Source organism: Panthera onca, chromosome C1, assembly GCF_046562875.1.
Source record: "Panthera onca isolate mPanOnc1 chromosome C1, mPanOnc1 haplotype 2, whole genome shotgun sequence".
Lineage (NCBI taxonomy): Eukaryota > Metazoa > Chordata > Mammalia > Carnivora > Felidae > Panthera > Panthera onca.
Genome location: NC_138346.1, coordinates 4,960,074 through 4,984,115, shown reverse-complemented (window position 1 = coordinate 4,984,115; position 24,042 = coordinate 4,960,074). Strand labels below are relative to the sequence as shown.

The window sequence follows — 24,042 nt, the reverse complement described above, 5'->3', positions numbered from 1 at the left end:
TCTGATCTTTGTACCCGACTTTGACTCAGTAAATACCCACGTATGTTAAAGCCTCCGAGGTTTCTGAAACTGCAAATCAGAATGCTATCGGGAATTTCCGGGGAGGTTCTCCTGAAATGCGTAAGGTTACAAATATTTTCCAGAAGCTATTTTCAGTGGTGTTCCCCGACTCAGATGGCCACGTATAAGGGGACTGTGGTTGACTGAATAACCCTGAAGTGTCCCATTTCACTCAGGGAGGTGTAGGAAGTCAACTAGAAAGATGTCAGATCAAATGCAGTGTCCGCCATTGTTGAGGCTGGTGGTCCAGTGATCACAGCCCCTCAATTACAGCCCCGGGAGGGAGCACGAGCAGCCATCATTACATAATTATGCCTTTGATTAGTTGGCTTTAACTGGTCATCGCCTTTGAAATATGATAGCGCGATTTAAAGTTTTATTAAAAAACTATCTTTTCTGGAATTGTTGGAGAAAGATTTTGTGTTAAAAAAAAAAATCCAAAGAAAAGCCTGCAATATATTCCTAGAGGAGATTGAGAAGGAAGAAAATGAAGAAGAAAGGGAAGGGGGGGTAGGGGAGGGGGATAAATGTTTCCCATTATCACTCCTTTCCGGGGTAAGAAGCTCAGACACCCCGGTGCCCAGCCTCCCTCTCCCAGCGTCACTCGCCCCTGGCCTGCCGCCCACCTCCCCGAGCCCTGAGCTGGCCCTCGGAGAGGGGCCAGGAGATACGGCCAGGACAGGACAGCCCTTGCTTTGCTGCAACCTGCCGATGTGAACCCAGATGAACGGATCTCACACATTTCGCACACATCATTCAGCTTGGAAAAACTCGTTTGAACCTCGTTTTTTTCTTAAGTGAGAATTTGGTTTGCTTCTTGTCTCTGTCTGCAATGCCAGGTGCCCCAGTCCTGCAATATTGAAGCCCTGTTCGGGGAGTAACTAGACCTTTAAAAAAAAAAAAGGCTGGGGACCCACTCCCCTCCCAAGTCCACAGCATGCTTAGTCTCTGTTCTCGTGTCCTGATCATGTGTCTGGAAGAGGGTGAAGCCTAGAGACCGAGGGGCCCCTGTATCAACATCCTAACAAGCCACCTCCCCCCCACCCCCCAGCCAGAAAGCCCTTCCTTCTCAAAATGAATAGCTACTCCATGAAGACAGGGCAAGAAGTTAACATTAAGTGTTCACGTATTTCTAATCTCCATCTGAGAACATGCCCGACCTGAAATCTACATTACGAATGTATCACAAAGGTATATTCGACTTCAACTCCTATTTTATTTTAGTCCCTGTTAAAAGTTACCCTCTTGGCATCGTACTGAAATACCCAATTAATTTTGGGTGCACTTGAACCCTTGCTCTGCAACACAGTGTGTTTCTAGGCCAAGAGGAAAACCAGCCCTCCACCTAATTGGAACTTCTGGTTTTTATGGCGTATCCTGGAGCTTTCGCTTAGTTTTTATTTTCACTGTTTTCTGGGGTTAATGGTATTTTCTGTGCACGTCTACATTAACCACTATGCGGAAGCCTTCGGCGGCTTCCAAGCCTTCGCAGCTTTAAAGAAGCCGCCGATATGGAGATTGTATTTGCTGTAAAGAAAGCCATTATGGGTTATTGGAAAGTGAATTAAAATTTTATAATTAAGGGTCAGTGACTTCTTTCAGGGCTTTGTTGAGTTGGGTATTTTAGCTCCTGCGTTCAGGAGCTTCAGGTTACGAAAAGATTATACCAGTCTTGCCAGAAACTGGTAACGACGAAGTTATTTTACTTCCTGAACATATGTCCTATATTTGCTTGGCCTCGGGTTTTGTTTAATCCTCTCAAAGGCCCTTTTAATGGACGTTTCAACGTGACTACTTCTCTGTGTGGCCGCCTCTGGGAAGCAACCATTATGTCAAGCCCCTTTACAGCTAAAGTAGGGAGTTCACATAGCGTAAGAATCTTTGGGGTCGCATCTTATGGGGAAAAATAAAAAAAACAAAAAAAACCACTGCCTCTTTACAAGAGAACAGAACATTTGCACAGTCTTGTTGAGCAAATGAACATTCAAATGGCCAGCACAACAGAAATCTCCAGTCTCTAACCTCACAATGAAATCACCACCAACAAAAGATTGCGGGGTACTGGGGACGCTAGACTGGAAGTGATACGGAACCACAGTGTGACCCACCCCCACCTGCTGGGGGGCTCCTGGGGGGACGGTCTTTATCTGGCCTCTCTGTGGAGCAGAGACGGTCCCCTCTGCACGAGTGGCACTTCTACCGATGGCATCTTAAAAACAAATAAATACCCATCTGGTGTGGACAGGGAGTGGGTGCTATCTGACAAGGTTATCATTCGCCTTCTCTAAGAGGTACAAGTTTGCAATCCCTCGTGTGAATGGAGAGGGCTATTTGTTTCGTTCCGAGACAAGACATTCTTAGAAATGAGTGACACGCCTTCTCTGACCCAGCCCCTTCCTGCGTGTAGGTAAAAAGATCCTATTTGTTCTCATAATTGATTGTGAGGGCTGCAGCGTGCCTTACTTAACCAGCCCTGTTCGCTGCACGCCGCGGATGTAATTCATGCACACTTGAACGTCCAACATGGCTGACAAGGCTTGGACATACAACCTCACAGCTGCATCATTTTTTAATCAGCTATCTGAGGAATATTTATCTAATCAACAAAGAGCGCTGTCAGAAGGAGACCAGAGGTGACATTAATATAAGTCTGTGGTCTCCTGGCACACTGATGGAGGAAGAGTTCAGGAGAAAACCAGGCTCGTCTGAGCACGCCAACGGACTAAGGTGCATTTTTATTCCACTTGCAAAGAGCTAGTCGAAAGATTCTCACCTTGGAAATTCGGCTGTCTGTCATCAGCTCTTAGCCATTCGTTTGCATGCGGTAGTTAAAAATACAAGAATTTTGGTTTTTTACTTTTTTATTTATTTATTTTTTTGCTTAGAGAAACAAAATAGCAAGTGTCCCTTTAAAATAAAATCGTAAGTCCCTCACGATCATCGTGTGAACTCGGATGAAAAGGCAGAGCTTGCAAAAATCAGGAGACGTGTCATAATTGGGAGTTGTTAACTCTAAATGATTCCAGCTACCCTAACTTCGTGGAAAGCCGTAATTTGCACATTTTCCCCCTTTGCTCGCTGTCCTTTGAAAAGATCATGACTGTCTGTTAGTAATTAGGAGTCGGGTGTGTTGTGCCAGACCTCATTTTGGACACAGGGACACAAAACGCATCTAACTATCATCAGATACCTTAAAGAAATATTCTGCGAACTGAAGTTTATAGCAGCGTCTTTTCTTTACGTGAATGACTCAGGATGAGCAGCATTTGAGACCCGGATGAGCTGGGTCACAGCCACCCCCAGCTGTCCGTGTGGGTCACCCGCTACCCAAGAAAATGAGTCACCCTCTGGATGTGAGTGTCCACGAGGCAGCTTTCCGGAAGGGGCCATGTCACTAGATAGCCAGAGCACACGTGCAGGTGCACTTGTCAGCATTAGGATTCGGGTACCGGGACTACCGCTCACCTGTCTTTTCCTTTCTTTGTAATCCAAAGATTACAAGGTGCTCATATGCAAGAGGGCTCTTGGTTAATTTGAAGGGGAAGTTGATGATGCCACTGGCACTAAAAGGCAGTAAGCTTTTTGTGTTCATAGAGGTTGGAGGAGGAGTCCCTACTATCTTACCCTGTCTTTTTCAAAATTGTGATCCTTTCAATCGTTAGGAAAGACATTCCAGCCCGTATAAGGATGAGTCCCGCGTCCCTCTCTGTTTTAATTCTCGAGCATGAGTCGTGTGTCCCATGCACTGCCTCTTGCTTCGGTATTCACGTAACAGTCTGGTATTGAACGTGAGCTCACGGTTCGCATTTTGACACCATTATGGGGAGAATGGGGTCCTGCTAATGGCTTCCTGTCCCCTGCTGCCCCCCCCTCCCCCGCCCCGGGCCCGCCGACTTTCCTGCCGAGGTAGATCGGGGTTCAGAAAGTTCCACCTAATTTGCAGGTAGTGAGAAGAGCTCCCTCTCCCCACCTAACATTCGGGCTGACAGTTAGCTTCCATCACATCCGAAATTACACGATGTAGGGTTGTACACCCGGGGAGATTTGAATTTGTGCTGTCGGCATTTGAGACCGCGCAGACATCGGGCTGTTGAAATAGCTACGTAAGGCACCCAAAACTGTTTAGAGAAGAGACTTGCTTATCCAGTAAGCACCCCGCTGCCTTTCCTCCCGGTGATGTGAAACTCCGTAGTTTTGTGAGAAGTCACACTGGTGACAGAAATCAAAATAAGTTAGCCTGTGTTGACATGGAAGAAACTGTATCCCTGAAATTTAAAAAAAAAAAAAAAAAAAAAAGTAAATCGCGGTTTGTGGGTTCGAGCCCCGCGTCGGGCTCTGTGCTGACCGCTCGGAGCCTGGAGCCTGCTTCGGATTCTGTGTCTCCTTCTCTCTCTGCCCCTCCCCTGCTCGTGCTCTGTGTCACTCTGTCTCTCAACAATAAATAAACGTTAAAAAAAAAAAAAAAAAGTAAAGATTGCCCAGAAAATGTAGCATTCTGAGCTAGTCCGCGTGAGGCAGCCCTCAAGCGTCACCGCTGTTGCGAAGGTGGCGGCCGCGGCGTGTGATGCCCGTGTGGTTGGGGAACGAGGCGCCCAGCCAGCAGCGTCGGGATGCAGTGCCCTTCCGTTTGGCACCGTGTCCCCATTTCCTGCAGAAGGGAGCACGGGCGGCAGCACCGTGCACAACCTGAGATTTTACCGATGATAATACGATTGTGTTTTCTCTTTGAGAAGCTTCGAAACAGGTGGACCTAGAGCAGTCGATGCCCCAGGAGACAAATGCACGTGTCGGGACCTTGGTATCATCCCGAAAAAGTCCATTTGTTTAAGAGGAAGGAAAAGGCATGGCATTTTACACATTGAAATTGATTATTTCATCAATAGGTTAATAGAAAACCAGACTGCGAGCTCACTTCTTACCTCTACATCCAAACGGTAATGGGAGATGGGAGCATGAAAAATGCAAGGCATATGCAGGTGAGGGAAGAGGTTTGCACTAGAACTCCCCCCACCACTCCCTCCAGAAGGGTGCCCAGCCTCAGCTCTGCCTATTTATATGTAAATGTTTGAGAAAGAGGTAAGTTTCCAGGCTGGGGAGTGCAGCCTCTTTCGTGGCCACCGCTTTCTGGAACTTGTAAAACTGGGGCCAGGACACCACAGCATCATCTATTGAGATAATTAAACACGCAATTAATTCTGCAAAAGCGTCCGCTGTACCCGAGGGAGCGGATAAATATTCATTGAACGTTTCTAAAGTAAACATTTGAAAACTGTGACTAGTTTGGTTTCCTTTGTCTCGGGCGCCTGGTGTTCGTACCGGTGGGTGCCGGCCGTGCCGTTACCTGGGACAGACACCCTGTAGGTAGTTGGTACCTCGAGGATGCGGAGGTAAGGGGAGCTTCTCACCGGGGCGAGACTAAATTCAGGCCCATATACGGTAGAAGGGCCTGCATCCCCAACCTTAAATGCCCACTAGTTTAGGGATTAGATTTCCTAGTAAATTACCGGTGGGTTTTCAAGCTACCAAGTAACTCTTCGGTGTGTTTAGTCATAGCTTACTTTTTCCCGGTTTTCAGTCGGGCAACCACTAAATTACAGCTGCTTTCTGCTTTCCTCATTAGCATAAAATTTGCATCCCGGATATACACTGTTTCAGAATCACTGCGATTGCTTCCGTAAGTGTCCTTATTTCTCACACGTAGTTCCTGTTGCCACTGCAAGTAAACCCCGTGTGCACAGAAGTGCTTGGGATTCAGCTCAGCAGCAAAGCTCCTCGCAGAGCCCTGGTCGTCACGGGGGCTCCTTTCGCGACCACCGGGCTTGGCACAGCTAGAGCTGAGCCCACACTCTTGGAGACTGAGCGTCTGGGCTTTAACACGACAGCAGGAGCCAGCACCGTCCTGAGTCCGGAACGTGCTGGGGTGACCCCTGGCCAGCGTGTTCCTTGTCTCTGCATCAGTCCGTGAACCAGAGGGTCGGCCTGGCTTCCCCAGGAGCGCCTCTTACTCCCCACGTTAAACGGTTAGCCCCAGAGAGCCTGATGGCGGGTTTGACCGCTTTCTTCTCCTGGCCGTGGAGGTCGAGAGAGAGATGGCCAGGCGTGCCTCTTCTTCAGAAACCTGGGTGACCGCGTCCGCCACGGACACGCTGGCGTGCCTGCCCGTGTGGTGGCCGTCCGGCCCGTGGATCTGTGGCTGTGCCTTCAGCCGGAAGACTTGCACCACAGGAGGCTCCCTACTTAACCTCTGCTCTTGATGAAGTGCGTCCTCCGAAGGGCTGACCGGAGCCAGCCTCTCCGCCACAGGTGTCTCGGCCCCGAGTGTGCGGTTGGGAGGGTGGGGGCCACGTGAGGCGAGAATGTGTGCCCGGAGAAGAGTGCCTGAGGAGGTCGGGGACCCCTTCCCGCCCCACTCTGCACACGGTGGCGGGTTCATGCTGCGGCTCTCTCCCAAACCCAGGGTTCTTCGTGGGTAACTGGCCATCTGTCTTTTTTTTTTTTTCCCCCTCGGATGCTCTCTTTGATGAGTTGAGAGCTTGGGGCGTGTGCTCTGGGCCCCTCAGAGCTCCATTCAGAGCCTCCAGAGGCCCCCATTGGAAGGAGAAGGGCCTCCACCCTCTGACGACAGCAAGACGATAGCCGAGTTTTGCCGGTGCAGGCTGCTGTCCAGATGAACGCGTGTCGGGGGGGAAACAAGTCCAGCGTTAAGGGCTCCGGCTATTCAGGGCCTACCTTGTGCAGCATACACGTGAACCGCGAGTCACCGGGGTCTCTTTTGATTTGACACATTCCCAGCGTTCTGCCAAATCAAAGGGCTCATGGCTGCTGGCATCCTAGCTCCTTCAAAAGATGCCACCCGTCGCCAAGAAGGCCAGCCTGGCACTGTTTGGAGTGGCCACGTGTCCAGCCCAGCAGGGCGGGAGCGACGCGTGGGCTTCCTTGCCCGGGCCTTAGTTTGATTTCACGCCAACCTAATGATGCCGGCTGGCACGCCTCCCCCACTCTCGATCGCCCTGTGCCAGGAGCAGTGGGGGGAAGGGGGGTGCCGGGGGGGGGGGGTGCGGGTCTCCCTCCCCTCCCCCCCCCACCCCGGTGCACACCTGCCTCCCAGGAACCGCTGGCTCGGAGGTGACGTCACGAGCTGCTTTGACATTTCTCCCCTTTTCATTTGTTTTATTTTCCTTTTTGTTTTCTCTCTTTCCCCCCCGCCCCCTTCTCTGCTCTCGGGATGCAGCCAAGCGCAAGGCATGGAAACTAAACCGTGTTGGTAGCCTGCGAAATATATACAGCAGCAGCGGCACCAACACCGAAGGTAACGCCGCGCCCCCCGCCCTCGCGCCCGCGTGCAGCCGCATGCCCCTCATTGTGTCTGCAGACTCATCCCCGCGCCTCCATCGCCCGTCCGTGTGCTTGATTTTGCCATTCATGTTACTTTCAGCTTACTTAAATTTTGACCTTTCGCTTCAGTCCTAGAGTAGTGATGTTTAAATTACTTCAGAAACCTATTTTCTCCTCTTTTTTTTCTTTCCCTTTATACATGCGGGCACTCAATGTAATATTTCCCGAGTTATTACAGTTTTTAAAAGTGTTAGTATCAGGTGTAATGATCTGTAGCCAAACACAATAGTGTGCCGTGACATTTAAGTAACAGTCTTAATTTGTTTTGTGGACGCATACTCCATAATGCCGGTGCAGCTCTAATCCAGAGGCAGCCAGGCCCGGGTCATTTGCATGGGGCTGCTGTTGCTTGTAAATTCAGTACATTGTTGCGTTTCTAAAGGTCGTCTGGTGCCAAAGTTCACAAATTGACTCGCGTTGCTTTTTCCACCGAAGACAGCCGCCCCTGCTTTTGTATAATAGCAGATTGAATTTTTCCCACCTTCGTTGGAACAACACAATTATAAATTGCCTCTTTTTTTTTTTTTTTTTTTTTTTATGATTGCAAATGTCAAGGGTCAGAATTATTTTGTTGCCAGGCAAAGGAAAACCAGCGTCAGCCCACGTGAGTGTGTAAGGGAGGCTGGTATACAATGAGCACGATGCAAAATAGGTCACAATCCAGCGATCTTGGTATAATAGGGGGACATTTTTTTTCACTTAAGTGCAAGCCAAATGGGTCAAGTAATCGCCAGCTCGTGCCCTAACACTAATTGACTTATTTGGGGATGATTATAACTGTAATATTTTTCTTAATGTCACTGTTTTCTGGGCTGTTGATTTTAGCGATTGCCAAGCAGTGGCATTAAATCTCTTGTAAATTTTAAATTGCACGCTATTTCTGTAAACAAGTCCCTCTCTTCACATCCTGATCATTAACCTTTGCTGATTTATATCACCATCCTCTTTTCCTTCCTTCCACAATTACTCCTGTCTTGCTGCTGAAAGGCCTCTTCTCAGCCAGGAAAAAAAAAAAAAAATGAATCTGGAAAACAAAACTACATTTTCACGATGGCTTGTTAAAGGCCTATTTTTTAATCATAATTTTTTTCATTCCTCAAGGGGACGTTGTCGTCTGTGAAGGTACCAATGGAGCTTGACCCCCTTGGTATCTTCTTTCAAAGCATTCATTCCAGAAAGACAAAATGAGAGAGAAAAATAATAGAAGGTTAAGAACACTCACACGCAGCCTCATTTTTTGTTGTGTTTTAAAGGGTGTTACATGTACTCCGTCCCTACTCTTGAGTATCAGTTTTTCAACTTAGGCCGCATATCATTTCTTCTCCCTGTGTCCTTTTCAAATATGTTTTCCTCTTGTGTGTGTACGCGTTTGTCACAACAAATTTGTTTATTGACTTCCAGCCTTTAAAAAAAAAAAAAAAAAAAGGTGACGTCTGGTTTCACGTGTGGTTGTATACAAAGCTGGGGGACAGTAAGGAGGCAGACAGACAGTTCCCCTGGGACTTGCTCACGGGCCTTCCTGGAGACTGGCCGACAGGTGTGACAGGTGTCACGTACGATGTGCAGAAGTGGGAACTTCTCACCTTGACCAACCAGGTAATCTGCGGTGTCTGCCCCGCCCAGTGCTCCTGGCTGGGGAGGGACAGTGACGCACACGCTGCTCCCTGAAGTCTGTAAATGCCAGAAAAGACTGCATCTCGGGGTCCCACAGTCCGTTGCCAGCAGGTACTAAAGGCAGGCAGTCCTGGGCGTATCGGAGTAAATAACAACCACAGAGTCTACGGTGCGTCCCGTTTTCTCTCGCTTCTGTTCAGTGTCGACTTACGTGTGTGAATCTCTAACTGAGCGGCCTGGTCTTTCTTCATTGACTTTGGGTCTCAGATCCATTCTGTATGCATGGTCTCATTTCATACCACTTTTAACTGTACGTTACCAAATTCGTGTAGTCATACGAATTATCAGGACGCCCTTCTGATTTCCAGTCTTTTGCCGTGTGACATCAGCATGTCTGTAAAACGATCTTTGATGAAACTTCGTACCCTGAGCATTGCACGTCGTGTGGTCACCTGAGGTCTTGAGCATTCCATTAAATGTCCCCATCCCCAGGTGGAGTATTTTTTGAAGGGGTCCCTTGCGTGATATACACAGAGGTGCCTCTGGACACCCGAAGTGCAGTTGACGGCCAAGTTTCCTGGGGAGAGAGTTAGAAGCTGAGTTTCAGGAGTTTAGGGGAGGGCACGCACCGTGAACCAGGCACCGTCCCAGGAGCACATCCACTCCTATGAGCGGCCCTCCGTGCGACCCGGGGCGGAGGCGTCCGCACACCCCCCCCCCCCCCCCGCCCTTTCCAGACCCAGAGTGCAGCTCAGGCTGCCTGGAGCTTCAGGCTGGTGAGAGATGGGCAGGACCGGGCTTGGACCCCGTGACCTCTCTCCAAAGCCCTTTTCCTCCTGCGTCCACTCTTTTCCGACCTCTGGGCTGCATGATTTCAGCTCCCGTACGTGCCACCCTGCCGGTAGGTACCACAGCGGAGACGGGACGTTGGAATCCCGGAGGCAGAGTGTGCATCCGCATAGCTCAGCTCCGGGACCTGGATCCTCGTGGAGGGGCGGTGCACCGGCGTCAGGAGTGGACCAACAAGGACCACCCAGAGCTAGTGAGGGAAACACCCAGACAAGGTTAGACAACAGACAAAAGTGTGCTCTCTCCTCCTCTTTTCTGTCCGTTTGGGTTCGTTATCTCCGAAACCGAGATGGAAACTTGATCTTTGATGTTGGACTACGTTTTACATCTCTGTTACTTTACAAAAACTCAACTCTTTGCCAGGGTTGGTGAGATTTAAGTTCTTTCAACGAGAATGAGCTTGAGTTTTGCCATCTCAGAGGTTGGTGAAATGGGGGTGGAAGGTGTGTCGGTGATTGGATTCCCCGGTTCGTCGCTGCCTCCGAGCCCAGAGGGAAAACACCTCCACGCCAGGCAGCTGAGGGCAGACGTGGGAGCGTTCGCCTCCGTGGTCCGCGTCTTTCCGAGGAAGAACAGAGAGAACTGGGCAGAAGGTGGACGCTGCGTCTGGGAGACGTGGAAGGAAGGCCTGTTGCATTGTGGGCAGCGGGTCCCCCAGAGCAGGGGCCACACGGAACCCAGGCGCTGCCTTCAGGCATCAGCTTCCCTGCACACCTGGAGACAGGTGCGATTGTCATCCCTGTGGGACGAACAGAGAGACTGTTCCGGGACACGTGATGAAGCATTAATGGGCAAAGGCGAGATGCGTTGGGGAGCAAGGGGTATTTCTTGGGGTGCGAGGCCCACGTGCATTTTGTGAGCTGAGAAAGCCACCTCAGGCCACAGATGATGCTCTCACCCAAGTCCCAGCCAGGTTCAGTTTTAGCCTGAAGTCCCAATCCAGCCTTGTCTTGGGTGCATTTCCGTGGATCTGGAACTTGCCCCAGAGACAGGCCTGTGAGCCCTGTTTGGACTGCCTCCCCGCGCCTCAGTGGGCCAAATGGGGGGACCCAGGGGTCCCAGGCACTGTGATCGCAAACAGTCCCCACGTGGAGAAGCCCAAGCTTTTCGGAGACCAGCACAGCTGATCGCGTTGGACCTGTGTCCGGGCCCCTCCTGCACCGGATGGCGGGGACAGTCCCCACTCACATGAGCAGACCTCACCACCCAGCGTCCCCGGTCCCAGTGCCGAGGCTTCCGCCCCATTCAGTTTGAGGCAAATAGATGACAGGCATATGTTTACGCCTCACCCCTGAGGGCGTGACAGGCTTGCTGGGGTCTCAGGTCCCTGCCTGGGTGGCTCCCGGGCAGGGGGACAACGGAAGGGCTTACCGTCAGGTCAGGAGGTTGGGCGAAGACCCTGGCACGGAGGGAGGGAAAAGAAGTTCCAGAGGAGGCCCTGGGCGCCCTGGGGGTCCGTGGAGAGCAAAGCTCCGTGCAGTGGAGGGGTTCAGGAGCAGCTTCACCGTCCACGGGATTCAACAGGAGCCACAACTGAACGCAGCTCTGAACAGCTTCCTGGCACCCCGCCCCGTGACTCCCAGCCACCCCCGAGGGAGGCCATCTCCTCCACATTTTGCAGAAGGAGAAACTGAGGCGTGGGGAAGGGCGGTCCCGTGCCCCTGGAAAGCACCTCGGCAGGTGGAGACTGGGCTGGGCACTGGGGTTGAAGCCGCAGCCCAAACTCTGGACGTGGGCTCAGCCACGAGCACGGAGCACACATAGGCTTGAGCGGAGAGGTGCAGACGCCCTGCTGGGGCCGCGATGCTCTGTGGACAGCCGTCACTGTCACCTCACCGTCACCTCACCGCAGCGAGGGAAACGGCGCTGCCCCTCCTTAGCCGGTGTGACGGGTTTTCTCCTGTGGTGTCTGGACCCAGCCAGGTACTTCCAGTCACACTTTGATCCTTGGTCAGAAATTTTGCACACCTCGTGTTTGTGAGCAGCAGCGTGGGCAGTGCTTGTGAGCCCAGACCCTTGAGCCAGAAGGTCTGCGTCCAGTTCTGGAGTCCCCACTGTTCCTCGGTCCCCCCCATCTGCACCCTGGGGGGACGATGGCCCCTACGCAGGCGTGGCGAGGAGTCGGCACGTTAACACATCCAGGGTCCACGCGCGCCCCTGCCAGTCCTTGTCTTGTGTCCAGAGTACCTCAGATTCTCTCATTCACAGAAAACTCGGAGCTTGAGAAAACGTTCACGTGGCGAGGAGCAGAGGTTCAGCAAGAGGTGTTGCCCTGAAAATGTAAGAGCCTCTTTTTTCCAGACTTTTAAAGCTACCCCTTCCCAGTTCCACCACTGTCCTCGTCAAAGGAACCATCAGACGCAGACATTTGGCGTTGGGAACAGTCGTGCCTGGCCGATCCCGGCTGTCCTGCCCCCGCCTGGCTTGCTTTCTCCAAAATGAAGACACAAAGCCTGCCTCGAGGGGTAATCGAGGAAGACAGACGCCCACAAAGCTCTCGCCACAGAGCTCGGGCCCCTGCTCAGGGTGACCACAGGGCTCGCCGTTAAATTGTTATAAAGACTTACTTCATAGGAAAATAACTCCAAGAATACAGCCCGGGGAGAGGATCCAGAGGACCATTTTTTTAGGCCTGTTGAATGTATTAGTGGAAGGCGGAATCGGCCAAAGCAGGCACTGGCCAATGGTGAGTGGCCCAGGTTAAGAACTCATCCAGATAAATTAAGATTGGGGAAACCCTTTCGTGGGAAATAACTCCAGAATTGACTTTTGGGGGAGAGAAGCAAGGTTGCTTGTTCTTTCCAGCCCTCGACTTCTAAAAGAATGACGATACTGTTGGCCATCCCCGTGGTGAGCAGTAGCTGGGGGGCTGGGAGGGGGGCACCCCACACGGGCAGTGCACGAGCCGCCCAGCACGGAAGAGCCCACGCAGTCCTTCCACCAGGAGATCGGGGACCCTGGAAAGTGATGGATGTAAGTTGGAATGAGTAGCAAATGGTAACTGCAGAGCACTGCTTAGGGACCAGATAAATTACAGCAGGTACCTCTGGGTTTTCCTTCTCTTTCTAAACCAAGAGCTTGGACCTTTAGCTTTCCTATAGTGCCTGGACCGTGAGCAAGCACCAGAAATATGTTAACACAACCTTCCCCACCCCCCCCGAAGTGTTGTCGGTTTTGGATCGGACCGTTTATTTTTTTCAGGAGCTCTGTTTTAGATACCCTCCTTAATTTCAGAAATGCCTCGTGTCCCACGGTTCTGGAAGCCAAAGCTAATAGAATAGAGTTCCGTGGTGCCTGGCTCTCAGACTGCCCTCCCAGCTCTCTCTAATGTGTTTGGAAAACAGAAACCTCCTTTGTGTTTCACGAGAATCTTCCTGTGACAACAGCGGTAAACATCCCTAACTTTGTGACCTCCCTCCGGGGGCTCACTTATTCACAGAATTAATTCCGTTCTTGTCCTAATTTAAGCCACTGTACAAAACCTCTGTGGGACTCTGGGCTAAACAAAGATATTTACCAAATTCAGAGCTTGCAGAAATATTTACCTGAGAACCATGAATCTCATGTGTTCATCATAATGACCAGAAATCACGGGTTGGTTTTTTTTCGTTCCCCTTTCTGCTTAAAATTAACTCCTCAAGCGGGAGGAGGGAGTGTTTTCTTATGTATTATTCTGTTGCCATGGGTCTCAATTCTTCACGATCCTGGACCATAGTCTTTAGGCTTTCTTCCACATTTATCGTGTCCTACGAAAATGGGAGAAATATTGAAAATAAATATAAACTGACTTTTTATATCCTGGTGGGTTTGGACTGAAACCTTAAACGTGTGGTTTTCATAATCGAGTAAAATATCTAAACCACATGCCTATTTAATATATGCTTTGGAAGCAGAAACGTTGTAGTATTTTACCACATGTATGGCTCAAAGATTAGCATAAAAGCCTGGGGCTGTGTACCACATAACCTTGAATGATCTCGTAGCGCGGAGATCGTGGTAGGCCCGGAGAGGGGGCCGAATGGCAAATGCGTCCCCTCTCTGTTTCCAACATCAACGAATTGATAATGGCGGCACGGGGAATTGCGTTGGGAAGGATTCTGAGGCTGTGCCGGGGCTTTGGGAAGTTGTGGATGTCTCTTCTGGCAAAAGGAAGGGAGGGACAACACACCTTCGTCATCCTAGTCCAGCCTAATGCCTCCCTCCCAGTTGATGCTGAGATCAGAGTGGGGGACGCTGAGATAAGAGTTGGGGGGCAGGGGGCGGGCAGCTGGCACCTCCCAGTCCGAGGGGAGCAGAGCGGGAAGGGCGGTAGAGGGAAGCGTGTTCCCAGAGAGGGCCCCAAAATCGGTAGGACTTGAAGAAAAGACAGCGTGGAGTTTCGGGCAGAAACTGGGGGAGACCCCTGGCTATACTCGCTTGATAATGAGGAAAAATGACTCGGCCAGACGTTAAAGTCGCTATGAACACATGAATCGGGGTGCTGCGGCATACCCTAAAACAAAAGTCCTAATTCTCCAACAACGGAAGCCTGAAGTGGAGAAGACCGCCGTCTCCCTACAAGTCTTGGCTACTTTATCATCAGATCACTTAAATGGTGACCACCCGGAAGCCCCTGGGCTTTGTGGACCCCGGCCTTGTATCAGCCGCCTCTGGAAAGCGGACGTGTCTCTCCTCTCTGCTGGACGTCTCCTCACCGCACGGCTTAGATAACACACTCTCATCCTGTCCGTTGTTAACTATGTCAGGAAGGATGCTTGGCCTCCCGGATACCACCGAGCATCAGGGGTCTGGGGTCCAGCTTTGTAGGGGCTCCCCAGAAAATGGACTCCGATTTCCCGCCTGGCCGGTGGAGACAGCTGCAGACACCTGAGCCCTTCTAAATTCGGAAGAGGAACAAATCTGCTCGATATCGTCACTCGCCTCACCCCTGCATCTCAGAGACATTTGAGCCGTTGTGCATCCGTTGGGTACAAGGGTCCGGATCGCCTTGGCCCCTGCGTTTAAAACAGCGCGACTGCTGTGTTTCTTGGAACCACCGCTGAGGACAGAGGCGCGCATCCATCCGACTCCCCTCCCCTCTGACCCGCTCGCCCAAAATGCACCCCCGTCAGCCATCTCCTGTTGCAAACAGCTTCCAAATGTACAACAGTTGAAGCTGCTTTGAGTCCTTTTAACCCTTTGTCTGCTCAGGCTCCGCAAAAATAATTGATGACTGATTGGCCCATTAACCTTTAAAAAAAAAAAAAGTTTGACAGCCCAGACTTGTGTAACGAGGAGGGATTCCTTGTGAAATCGGTCTGATGGCTGACTTGCTTGCCCCTAAGGAGGCAAAATTAGCCCCACGGGGCCTCGTCTGCATAGAAACTGGACGCAATTAGTGTAATATCCGGTGTTATTAATGTCGTTTGGAATAATTGGGCAGGTTGATTTCGACAGGTTCATGGCGCTAAAATACTATTATAGTGGACCTTTCCGCAGCTAACTGTTAAACACGGAAAACTGTTCAAATCCCTGCGAGCCCAATCACAAAACTTTATTCAACAGCTCAGCCCCGGAATGTCATGCCGTGAGACAACACAGTTCTTCATCAAGGGCTTCGGGGTGTGGGTGGTGCTCTGATTTGTCCTTGTCGAGGGCCCGGGGATTGGATTCTGCCGATGACGTTGTGCATCTGAGACCAAGAAAACACGCTCGTAATGTCCGTGCCCTCAAGACTCCTTGCAACCTGAGTTCTATTTTTACAGGATGAATTAAGTGTGAGTCGCCATAGTCGTCACAAACAGGCGGTTTGTATTAGCGAAATGAAACCACTCGAATGGAAAAACGGCAACGGTACCTTCCGACGGCCCAAGTGCCCACTCTGCACATTTTAAATGAGGGTGGCAGGGGAGACTAATGTCCAGTCTGTCTCCCTGACTGGCCTCACACTGCCGGTTATTCTTGGTATGCATAAAACTAAAATGTCACCGTCGTCACTTCACGATGTGACGGAATCCTTCTGGCCCGCGGCGACCTGAATAAGCCAGTATCATCTGGTAGAAATTCTCTTCTGAACGTGAGGAGGAACGTATTAGTGTTTGTCCCTACAGAAGAAGGGAGAATGTGGGGGCCCGGAAATCGGCTGTTTACTTCATCGGTGCAAATAGTCGCTTGCCGTGAGCGAGGACCAAGTCCAGAGATTGACCAGGCATTGACCTAACAGGATGGCCGGTGGGCAGGTCGGTGCCCTCCACCAGAGCAAGGCCTTTTCTCCCCTGGACTGGTCAGGACTGGCTTTGGAAGCGACAGAAATCCAATTTAAAGGAGCTTCAACCAAGAAAGGAAGCAGGCAGGCTCACGCCAACTCCAGCTGGCTCCGGGGGCCCCTGCACCCCGGAACCGGGAGCATATTGGGCACTTTCATTCTCCTCACTGCTGGACAGCGGCCTTCTCACCTTTCGCGGGCAGGGGCTTCAGTCCCAGAGGTTTTCCTTGGCGTGGAGGCGCAAAGGCTCCTGTACCCGCAGGGCGCGTCTTACCAAGTCCCAGGTTAGAGAGGAAGGTGCTCTGTGGCCCCAACCCAGCTACGGAAACTTGGAGAAGGAAACGTGGCACACGTGACCCCTACTAGATCAGAGAAGAGCAGCCAAGAGCACCCTGTGCTCGGATCGTCCTGGCATAGATGGGACTGTCCCTCCTCCCGGTGCTGACTGATCACCAAAGATGTCAGCTGGACAGTCCCCGGCTCATGACTGTCACATCAGGACCTCATGTCACGGGAGCTGTGACCACAGCAGGGCAGATGAGATGGCTTCTGCTAGCCGGTCATCCTGTCCCTCGACCTTTTCTAGACAGGACCAGGTTCAGAGTCGTCACTAGTGACAAGCTGGGTAGAGAGTTCTGGGAAACTCCTTTCCAAAGACCCACTACCTTGGGGTGCCTGGGGAGCTCGCCCAGTTGAGCTTCCAACTCTTAATTTCAGCTCAGGTCCTGATCTCCTAGTTTGTGGGATCGAGCCCCCCTTGGGGCTCTGCGCTGAGCATAGAGCCTGCTTGAGATTCTCTCCCCCTCCCCCCGACTCATGCGCTCTCTCTCTCCCTCAATAAATTAGAAAAAAGTAAAAGACACACCACCTTGACTTTCTGACATCGGTAGCAGAAAAAGGCAGTGGGAAGTAGGGAGCCCCTTCTGTCTCCCACCGGACACCTCATGAGAGTTCCTTTCCTTTATATGTTGGTTATTAAGGGGCACCTGGGTGGCTCAGTTGGTTAAGCATCCGACTTCGGCTGAGGTCATGATCTCACAGTTTGTGGGTTTGAGCCCCTCATCGGGCTCTGTGCTGACAGCTCGGAGCCTGGAGCCTCCTTCGGATTCCGTGTCTCCCTCTCTCTGTCCCTCCCCAGCTCGCGCTTTCTCTCTCTCTCTGTCTCTACTCTCTCTCAAAAATGAATCAATGTTAAAACGTATATATATATTTTTTTTTAAATGCAATTGCTCTCTAATCCTTGTTCTTTTTTTTTTTAATCTTGGGAGGCAGAGAAAAGCCATACAACAGGTATAATTCAGTTCTGAAATTCTAACTATATCTGTGAGTGTTAACATATTGCTCTCCCTCCAAAAAAAAAAAAAAAGAAAGAAACACGTAAAGACAGTAATATCTGGGGAAACGCGGGATGCCGTAAGCGTAAGCTGGGCGCCTGCGGCGGGTGGCGGGTGTGGACCACAAGTAGTAGACCGAGTGCCCAGGTTTCAATCCCTTATTCAGAAAGCGAGGCATCCCAGCTACCCAGCTTCTGATAAAGACCTCTCCCCGCCAGGGCCCAGAATCTACAAGAAGGCTGAGTGGCTCCCCTGCTGGGGGTGCCTCTTGCCTGAGACAGCGTGGGGTTCCATCCTCCTTGTCCACAGTGAGCTGGACCCCTCTCCTCCGGGCGGCCCACCTGGCAGAGGCCGGGCCCAGCATCAGAGGCACCGCCAGCTTAGCCCTCGGGAGCCTTGCTGGAGCCCACAGGGGCAAGACCCGAGCGTCTGTCTTCTGCCAACTCTAGGCCCGGGGTTCAGCTTAAAACGGAAACAGTCGCTGCAGAATAGCCTCGGGGATGAGTCCTGACGTCCACACCTGCCCCGTGACGGAGGGGGCCTCTGTGCGTGCTCCCATACGCCTTAAAAACAGCACACACACAGACCGTCACAGTGATCAGTCACGACGCTCACTGTGGCCCCACCTGCCGTCCCCATTCGTGGCTTCGTTATTTCTATAAGCGGGTGCCTTTCGAGGCGGACAGGCCCTCCCATGTAAAAAGCACGCTGTCTCAGACGCATCGGGGTTTTGAGTGTGGGTACAGTTGGGTCTGAACTGGGTCGTGAAAGTTCCTCGTGCTCTCCAGGGTTCTTCCGGCTGTTCGTCGGCCTTTCCTCAAGAGCGCATGTCCACCAGGCCTGGCTCCCGGGATGTCCTGCATCCGTTTATTTGCTCTTTGCTCCGTTGAGGCTTATCGGTGCTTCATTATCATCAGCAGGCCCCGCCAGGGCCTCAGCTGCCAGGAGGCGAGGCGTGAAACCCGCCCCGGCCGCTTGCACACTCTGACCCGTCACCTCAAAGCTCGGGACGGGGTCCGCTCCTCGCCACCTGTGTAATGAGTGCAGGTTCCAGGCGATCCTTTATATTGTTGCTTTTGGGGAGTTACCCGCTGTTCTCTGTATCTCTCCTTCCCAACCTCCCAGATGGAGAGAAATGTATTTATAAAAAGATATATGCAAATATGATCTCTGTTTTAGGGTACAGAAATGCCACCAGCCTGGGTTCAGGCCCTGCAGCAGGCAATGTGCTAACAGCTCAGAGCCTGGAGCCTCCTTCGGATTCTGGGTCTCCCTCCCTCTCTGTCCCTCTCCAGCTCACGCTCTCTCTCTCTCTCAAAAATGGATCAATGTTAAAAAAAATATATATATATATATATATTTTTTTTTTTTTTTAATGCAATTGCTCTCTAATCCTTGTTCTTTTTTTTTTTGCTGGTGGCATTTCTGTAAACTGGTCTTGTATCTTGTCCATGTTCTATGTTCTTATGTCTCAGAATTTGTCAGTTAGTTGAGGCTTCCTACATAAACAGTCTTGTAATCCACGAATTTGTGTCTTTCCAGTCTTCAGATCTTCTATTTCTCTGTCTTGTCTTACCGCATTGCCCCGCAGGGTCGAACAGAGGCTGTTACGATGAGCTGCTTTGCCTCGATCACCCTTTAAATTTTTTTTTAATGTTCATTTATTTTTGAGAGAGAGAGACAGATTGCAAGCAGGGGAGGCACAGAGAGAGAGAGAGAGAGAGAAGGAGACACAGAATCCGAAACAGGCTCCAGGCTCCGAGCTGTCAGCACAGAGCCCGACGTGGGGATCGAACCCACGAACCATGAGATCATGACCTGAGCCGAAGTCAGATGCTCAGCTGACTGAGCCCCCCAGGCGCCCCCACCTTGGGCACCCTTTAACTGATGTGAAATGAACTCTTCTAACATTTCATCGTGAAGAATAATGACGCGGTGGGGTGCGGATAGGTGCCCTGTGTCCAACAGAAGGACAAAGCGTTCCTAGTTTGATAAAAGATTTCGGTCACGGTTATTTTCTTATTTGAGTGTTTCCCCCCCCCTCTGATTCGGAAGGTGCACATTCTGCTGCTTTTCTCATCAAGGTCGACCCTCATGTTCCATCACGTGAGGCTCACTTGCCCAAATCCTACGTCCGTTCTCGGCCTCCCTGCAGAAGCATGTGCCGCCCTTGGACACGTCGGCTCCACTCGCGCATCTCTGATTCTTTCGTTTTCCCTAAAGGAGACGTTATTGTCAGAAATAGTTTGTGACACAGTTTTTGCTTACACATATCGACATATCTATCTATTCATCTATACACCAGTCCTTCCCTAGCTCTCCCCTTCTTTCTAGAATCTTCTGAAGCTTATCTCAGTAGTTCCTTTAGCGAGGATCTGTTGGTAATAGGCTTTTTCCATAGTTCTTTTTTTTAATGTTTTATTGTTTTATTTATTTACTTATTTATTTAGAGCGCACACGCACACAGGAAGGGACAGAGGAGGGGGAGAGAGAGACTCTGAAGCAGGCTCCACACAATCAGTGCGGAGCCCCATGCAGAGCTTGGTCCCACAACCGTGAGATCATGCCCTGCACCAGTACCAAGAGTGGGATGCTCAACTGACTGAGCCACCCAGGCGTCCCTGTTTTTGGGGGGTATTTTTGTTTTTTTTTTTTTTCCTGTATAAAATATATTGCATTCTTTTTCTTCACGGAAGGTTCTCCTGGGTCCCAAGTCTACACTGACGTTATTTTCTCCCGGGACTCAGGATATTATTCCTCTGTCTTGCAGCTTTGATTGTCACTCTTGAGATGTCCATCATCCATATGGCTGCCAGTTTGGTTTTTTTTTTAAGAGCAATCCACCCTTTCTTGCTTTGTGTTCTTAAGGGCCTCTTTTTGTCTTTGGTTTTCCACAGTTTCCTAAGCTTTTGGTGTGGTTTTCATTGCTGTGATCCTTCTGGGTGGATGTCATTTCCGTGTCTAGAGCTCCGATCGTTTCACAGCCCCGCGCGCCTCCCACCGTTTGCCCGGCAGTGAGATGTGTGTGTCGCACCTTCCCCGCACCCGTCATTTCTGACCCACAGGGTCTTGCTCTTTTGTCTACCGTTTCAGCCAGTCCCTCCAGGTCTCTCCTCTCTGCACTTACCGCCCCCCCCAACCAGCGCCTTTCACCCCATCCCTGGTGGGCCTGTTTCGTTAAAACCGTTATAATTTGAATTTCCAAAAGATCTACCTTTTTTTAACGATCTGCCTGATCGGTTTTCATGGTCTCCTTTTTTTGAAAATTTAGGATCCCGTATTTTCATTTCTTTAAACATTTTACGCATAATTACTTTGAATTCTGTACCTGAAATCCTCCGGATCTAAATCCGCTCCCCCGTCTCCCGTGTGTTCGGTGTTTTGGGTTCTGAGTTCATACGCGGGGGATCTTTGTGGAATGCTTTCCCTCCGAGGAGGTGCCAGGAGCCAAGGAGGTTCTGCAGACCTGAGCCCGTATCCCCTTCCTTTCCGGATCACTGTTGGGGGGGGGGGGGAGGCGTGGGGGTAGCATTCACCTGCAGGCGTTTAAAACCCAGTGCTGGCAGTTCTGGTTTATTAATCCCTGGGTGTGATTTGGGGAGGGGGAGACAGGGTAGGCTACGGGCTTAGAGGTGATGCCTTCCTACACGTCCATCGACGCCACAACACGTGTGTTTCCTAGGAAAGCCCCGCACACGTGTCTGCCGCATGACAGGAAGGTTTGGTGGGAAGGGGCGGGGTCACACCCAGGGGTGTAGAAGCCACGCCCAGGCCGATGCTGGAGCACTCACCTGCTGGTGTCAGGAGTGCGGCGCGCGTGTGTTGCATAAGCTCAGAGGGACCGTTCAGGCCGAGCCACGACTCGTGAAGTGGTCAGGTGAGGGCCGAAAGGAGGAGATGGGGAGAGCGGTACAGAGCCGGCCTCCGTAAGCAGTGTTGAGCTGATTAGGGAGCAGTGGGAAGAGGGAGAGGATGGGATCTGGGTGAGTCTGAAGGCTTATGACTAGAAATGGCGTTGTAAGCATCGACAGAAGTCGTGAAAACCAAAGAGGAGCCTTCGGAGATGACAGCAGACGTGTTTCCATGCATGTTAATTTGATGCGAGGCCAAAGTATCTAAAGAGTGTCTGTAGGCATTTTTTTAAACCCCTAAGTGATTGGATTTGGGGGTCAGAGATACAGATCTGAGAATTGTCCGCATAAGTTAGAAGTGACTGTCTAAGCGTTAGAAGGAAAGGAGCCCTCAGAAGTGGTGAGGCAAGGCCATGAAATAAACCCCCAGGGTATGTATTCACACCTGGCCGCATGAAGAAGGGCCAGGGAAGGCAAGAAGAAGCTGTGATTTAAAAGATAGCGGAGCGCCTGGGTGGCTCCGTTGGTTGAGCCCCTAACTTCGGCTCAGGTCATGATCTCACGGTTTGCGAGTTCGAGCCCCACATCGGGCTCACTGCTCTCAGTGCAGAACCCACTTCAGATCCTCTGTCCTCCTTCTCTCTCTGCGTCTCCCTTGCTTTCCTCTCTCTCAAAAATAAATACACATTACAAATAACTTTAAAAAAAATAAAGAAAACTCTAGCTGAGTATGAAAAAGCTATGGCAGGACGGTACTGAACCCACCCATCCCTCCTTCCCCCAGGGCAGACATTGCTAGTTGATTGTCATGCTCGTTCTCCAAGAGCCTGGAGCCAGCCTTGGAATCATCAACACGGATTCTTGGCAGCTGCCCAGAACTGTTTCAAAAAAGTTGAGAACTGTCCTGCATCCCTACCATAGCATCTCAGGGTAGAAAGGCCCTATGGGTCGCCTCTGAGATGCCAAATTTCCACCAGGCTCCCTTAGAAGAGGACACACAACAAGGGATTGAACTCCTCAAGGGTGCAGAGACCCAAAGTTGGCTGTTGCATCTGTGGACAGCCCCAAGGGGGAGAGACTCTTCTGCAAGTACAGACCGGAATATTTCGCGATCTAGAAGGTACTAGAAAAGGAAACTTGTATCCGGTATAAGTAGACAGAGAAGGCACGTGGTGGAGTTGACCGTTAAGGTGATTGAGGAGCCACAGAGGACATGCTGTGGGGACAGTACATTTGGAAACTTGCAAGAAATGAACTCCGACGTTCCTGTGAATGCTTAAATGTATTTGTGCCCGAGAGGAGAGCTCACCTGCACAGGTGAGCCTTGTTCACGTAATTAAATAGGGCAAAGCCAAACTTCAGCACTTGAATTTGAAAGTTCTGCCTTCACATGGGGTATGACCAGCATATTAGTGGAAACGCTCAGTGCATTGGAACATACGCATTGGAACGCTCATACTGCATTGGAATGAAACACGAAGTGTCGATGTCCCTGTGTCACAGACCACATCCCTCCCCCCCGATCACTGTTTTCACTGCTTTGTATTCAGTCATCAGCTTTGTATCAGTGTGTGTGTGCCCACCCTCCCGGCTCCGGACCGTGTGCCCTGCATGCCAGAACCCCTGCCCCCTGCGTGGTAGCCGGCAGCCATGCGACTGAGCCCCAAGGCGAGCTCAGTTCCCTCCCTTCGTTCCAGAAGATGTAGCCCGTGATTCAGGCTAGAAAGCTTTACGGCAGACCAGTTGTGCAGAAATTTAACTGGGAAGCTAATGGTTGTCATTTTTTTTTTTTTTTTTCACTGAAAGAGCCAATAAATCCTGATCAGGGGGCACTTCTGTCACGCACTTGAATTTCACATATTCAGAAAAGCGTGAGCCTGTTGAGTAGATCTAATGAGCGGCTGTCACAGTCCACCCGTGAATTAGCACGTGTTCCTGACGGCCCGGCGGTGACTTAGCTCGTTCTTTCTTATCTTGCCTACCAGTTCCCTGGGAAAGTTTTGCATAAAATGCATGAATTTGGGGCTCTGTATTACAAAATCCAGTGTGGAAGACGTTGTAATTTATAGCGTTAGGGACATAAAACCGTGTGGATCAAAACGCTGGACGTTTAAAAATCCACGGATACAGGGTCTCAGCCAATAACCGTAAGGTGTGCTCGCGGGTCAGTCATGGACAAACCTGTTGGAAAGTCACAGCTGGTTTTGAAAATGAAAATCCCAACAAAGCCGTGAGTGACCGGGGGCGGGGGTCCTGCGGACGCCCCGAGGCTTCCTGCCCCACCTGTCTTTCCCACAGCAGGGGCGGTGTTCCACTTCTGCCTAAACACGGGGGTCGGTTGTTCTCTGACTCGGAGCACAATACATTGGGGTAAAATTTCTGACGGCCCCCCTCACTTTCTGAACTCTTATCACTAGCTCTCCAGAACTCAGGAGCCAGAGAGACTCAGGGAGTGTGGGATGATGCTCAAGGACCGTGCAAGCAAGCAGAGGACCCCCTGAGGCTCCACTGTTGTGTTCCCATGGCCCGCCCCTTCCCCTTCCTGGGACATCCCCACCATTCCTTCCCCCAAGCTTTCCTGGGTCTTCTCCAAGCAAAGCCCAGCTTGGGGGGGGAGGGGGGATGGGCTTCAGCCAGGGCCCGTCCTGACCTGCCCTCAGCCCCGCACCCCGGCACACACCCTCATCACACGAGC

At 51.1% G+C, this 24,042-nt stretch overlaps 1 protein-coding gene across 15 annotated transcripts in view; it reads left to right on the top strand.

Moving 5' to 3' along the window:
* Positions 1 to 24,042, top strand: part of AGAP1 (ArfGAP with GTPase domain, ankyrin repeat and PH domain 1) — a 550,398-nt gene that overhangs the window by 443,554 nt on the left and 82,802 nt on the right. For 9 of the 15 annotated variants that reach the window (XR_013557140.2, XM_078450752.2, XM_078450751.2 and 6 more), the window contains one exon: positions 7,292 to 7,369. The exons of the other annotated variants lie outside the window; for them this stretch is intronic. Coding sequence is in view for 8 of the 9 variants with exons in the window: in XM_078450752.2 (XP_078306878.1) it covers positions 7,292 to 7,369 (78 nt within the window). In the remaining variant the exon portion in view is untranslated. The remainder of the gene's footprint in view (positions 1 to 7,291; positions 7,370 to 24,042) is intronic. 15 annotated transcript variants of the gene reach the window in all.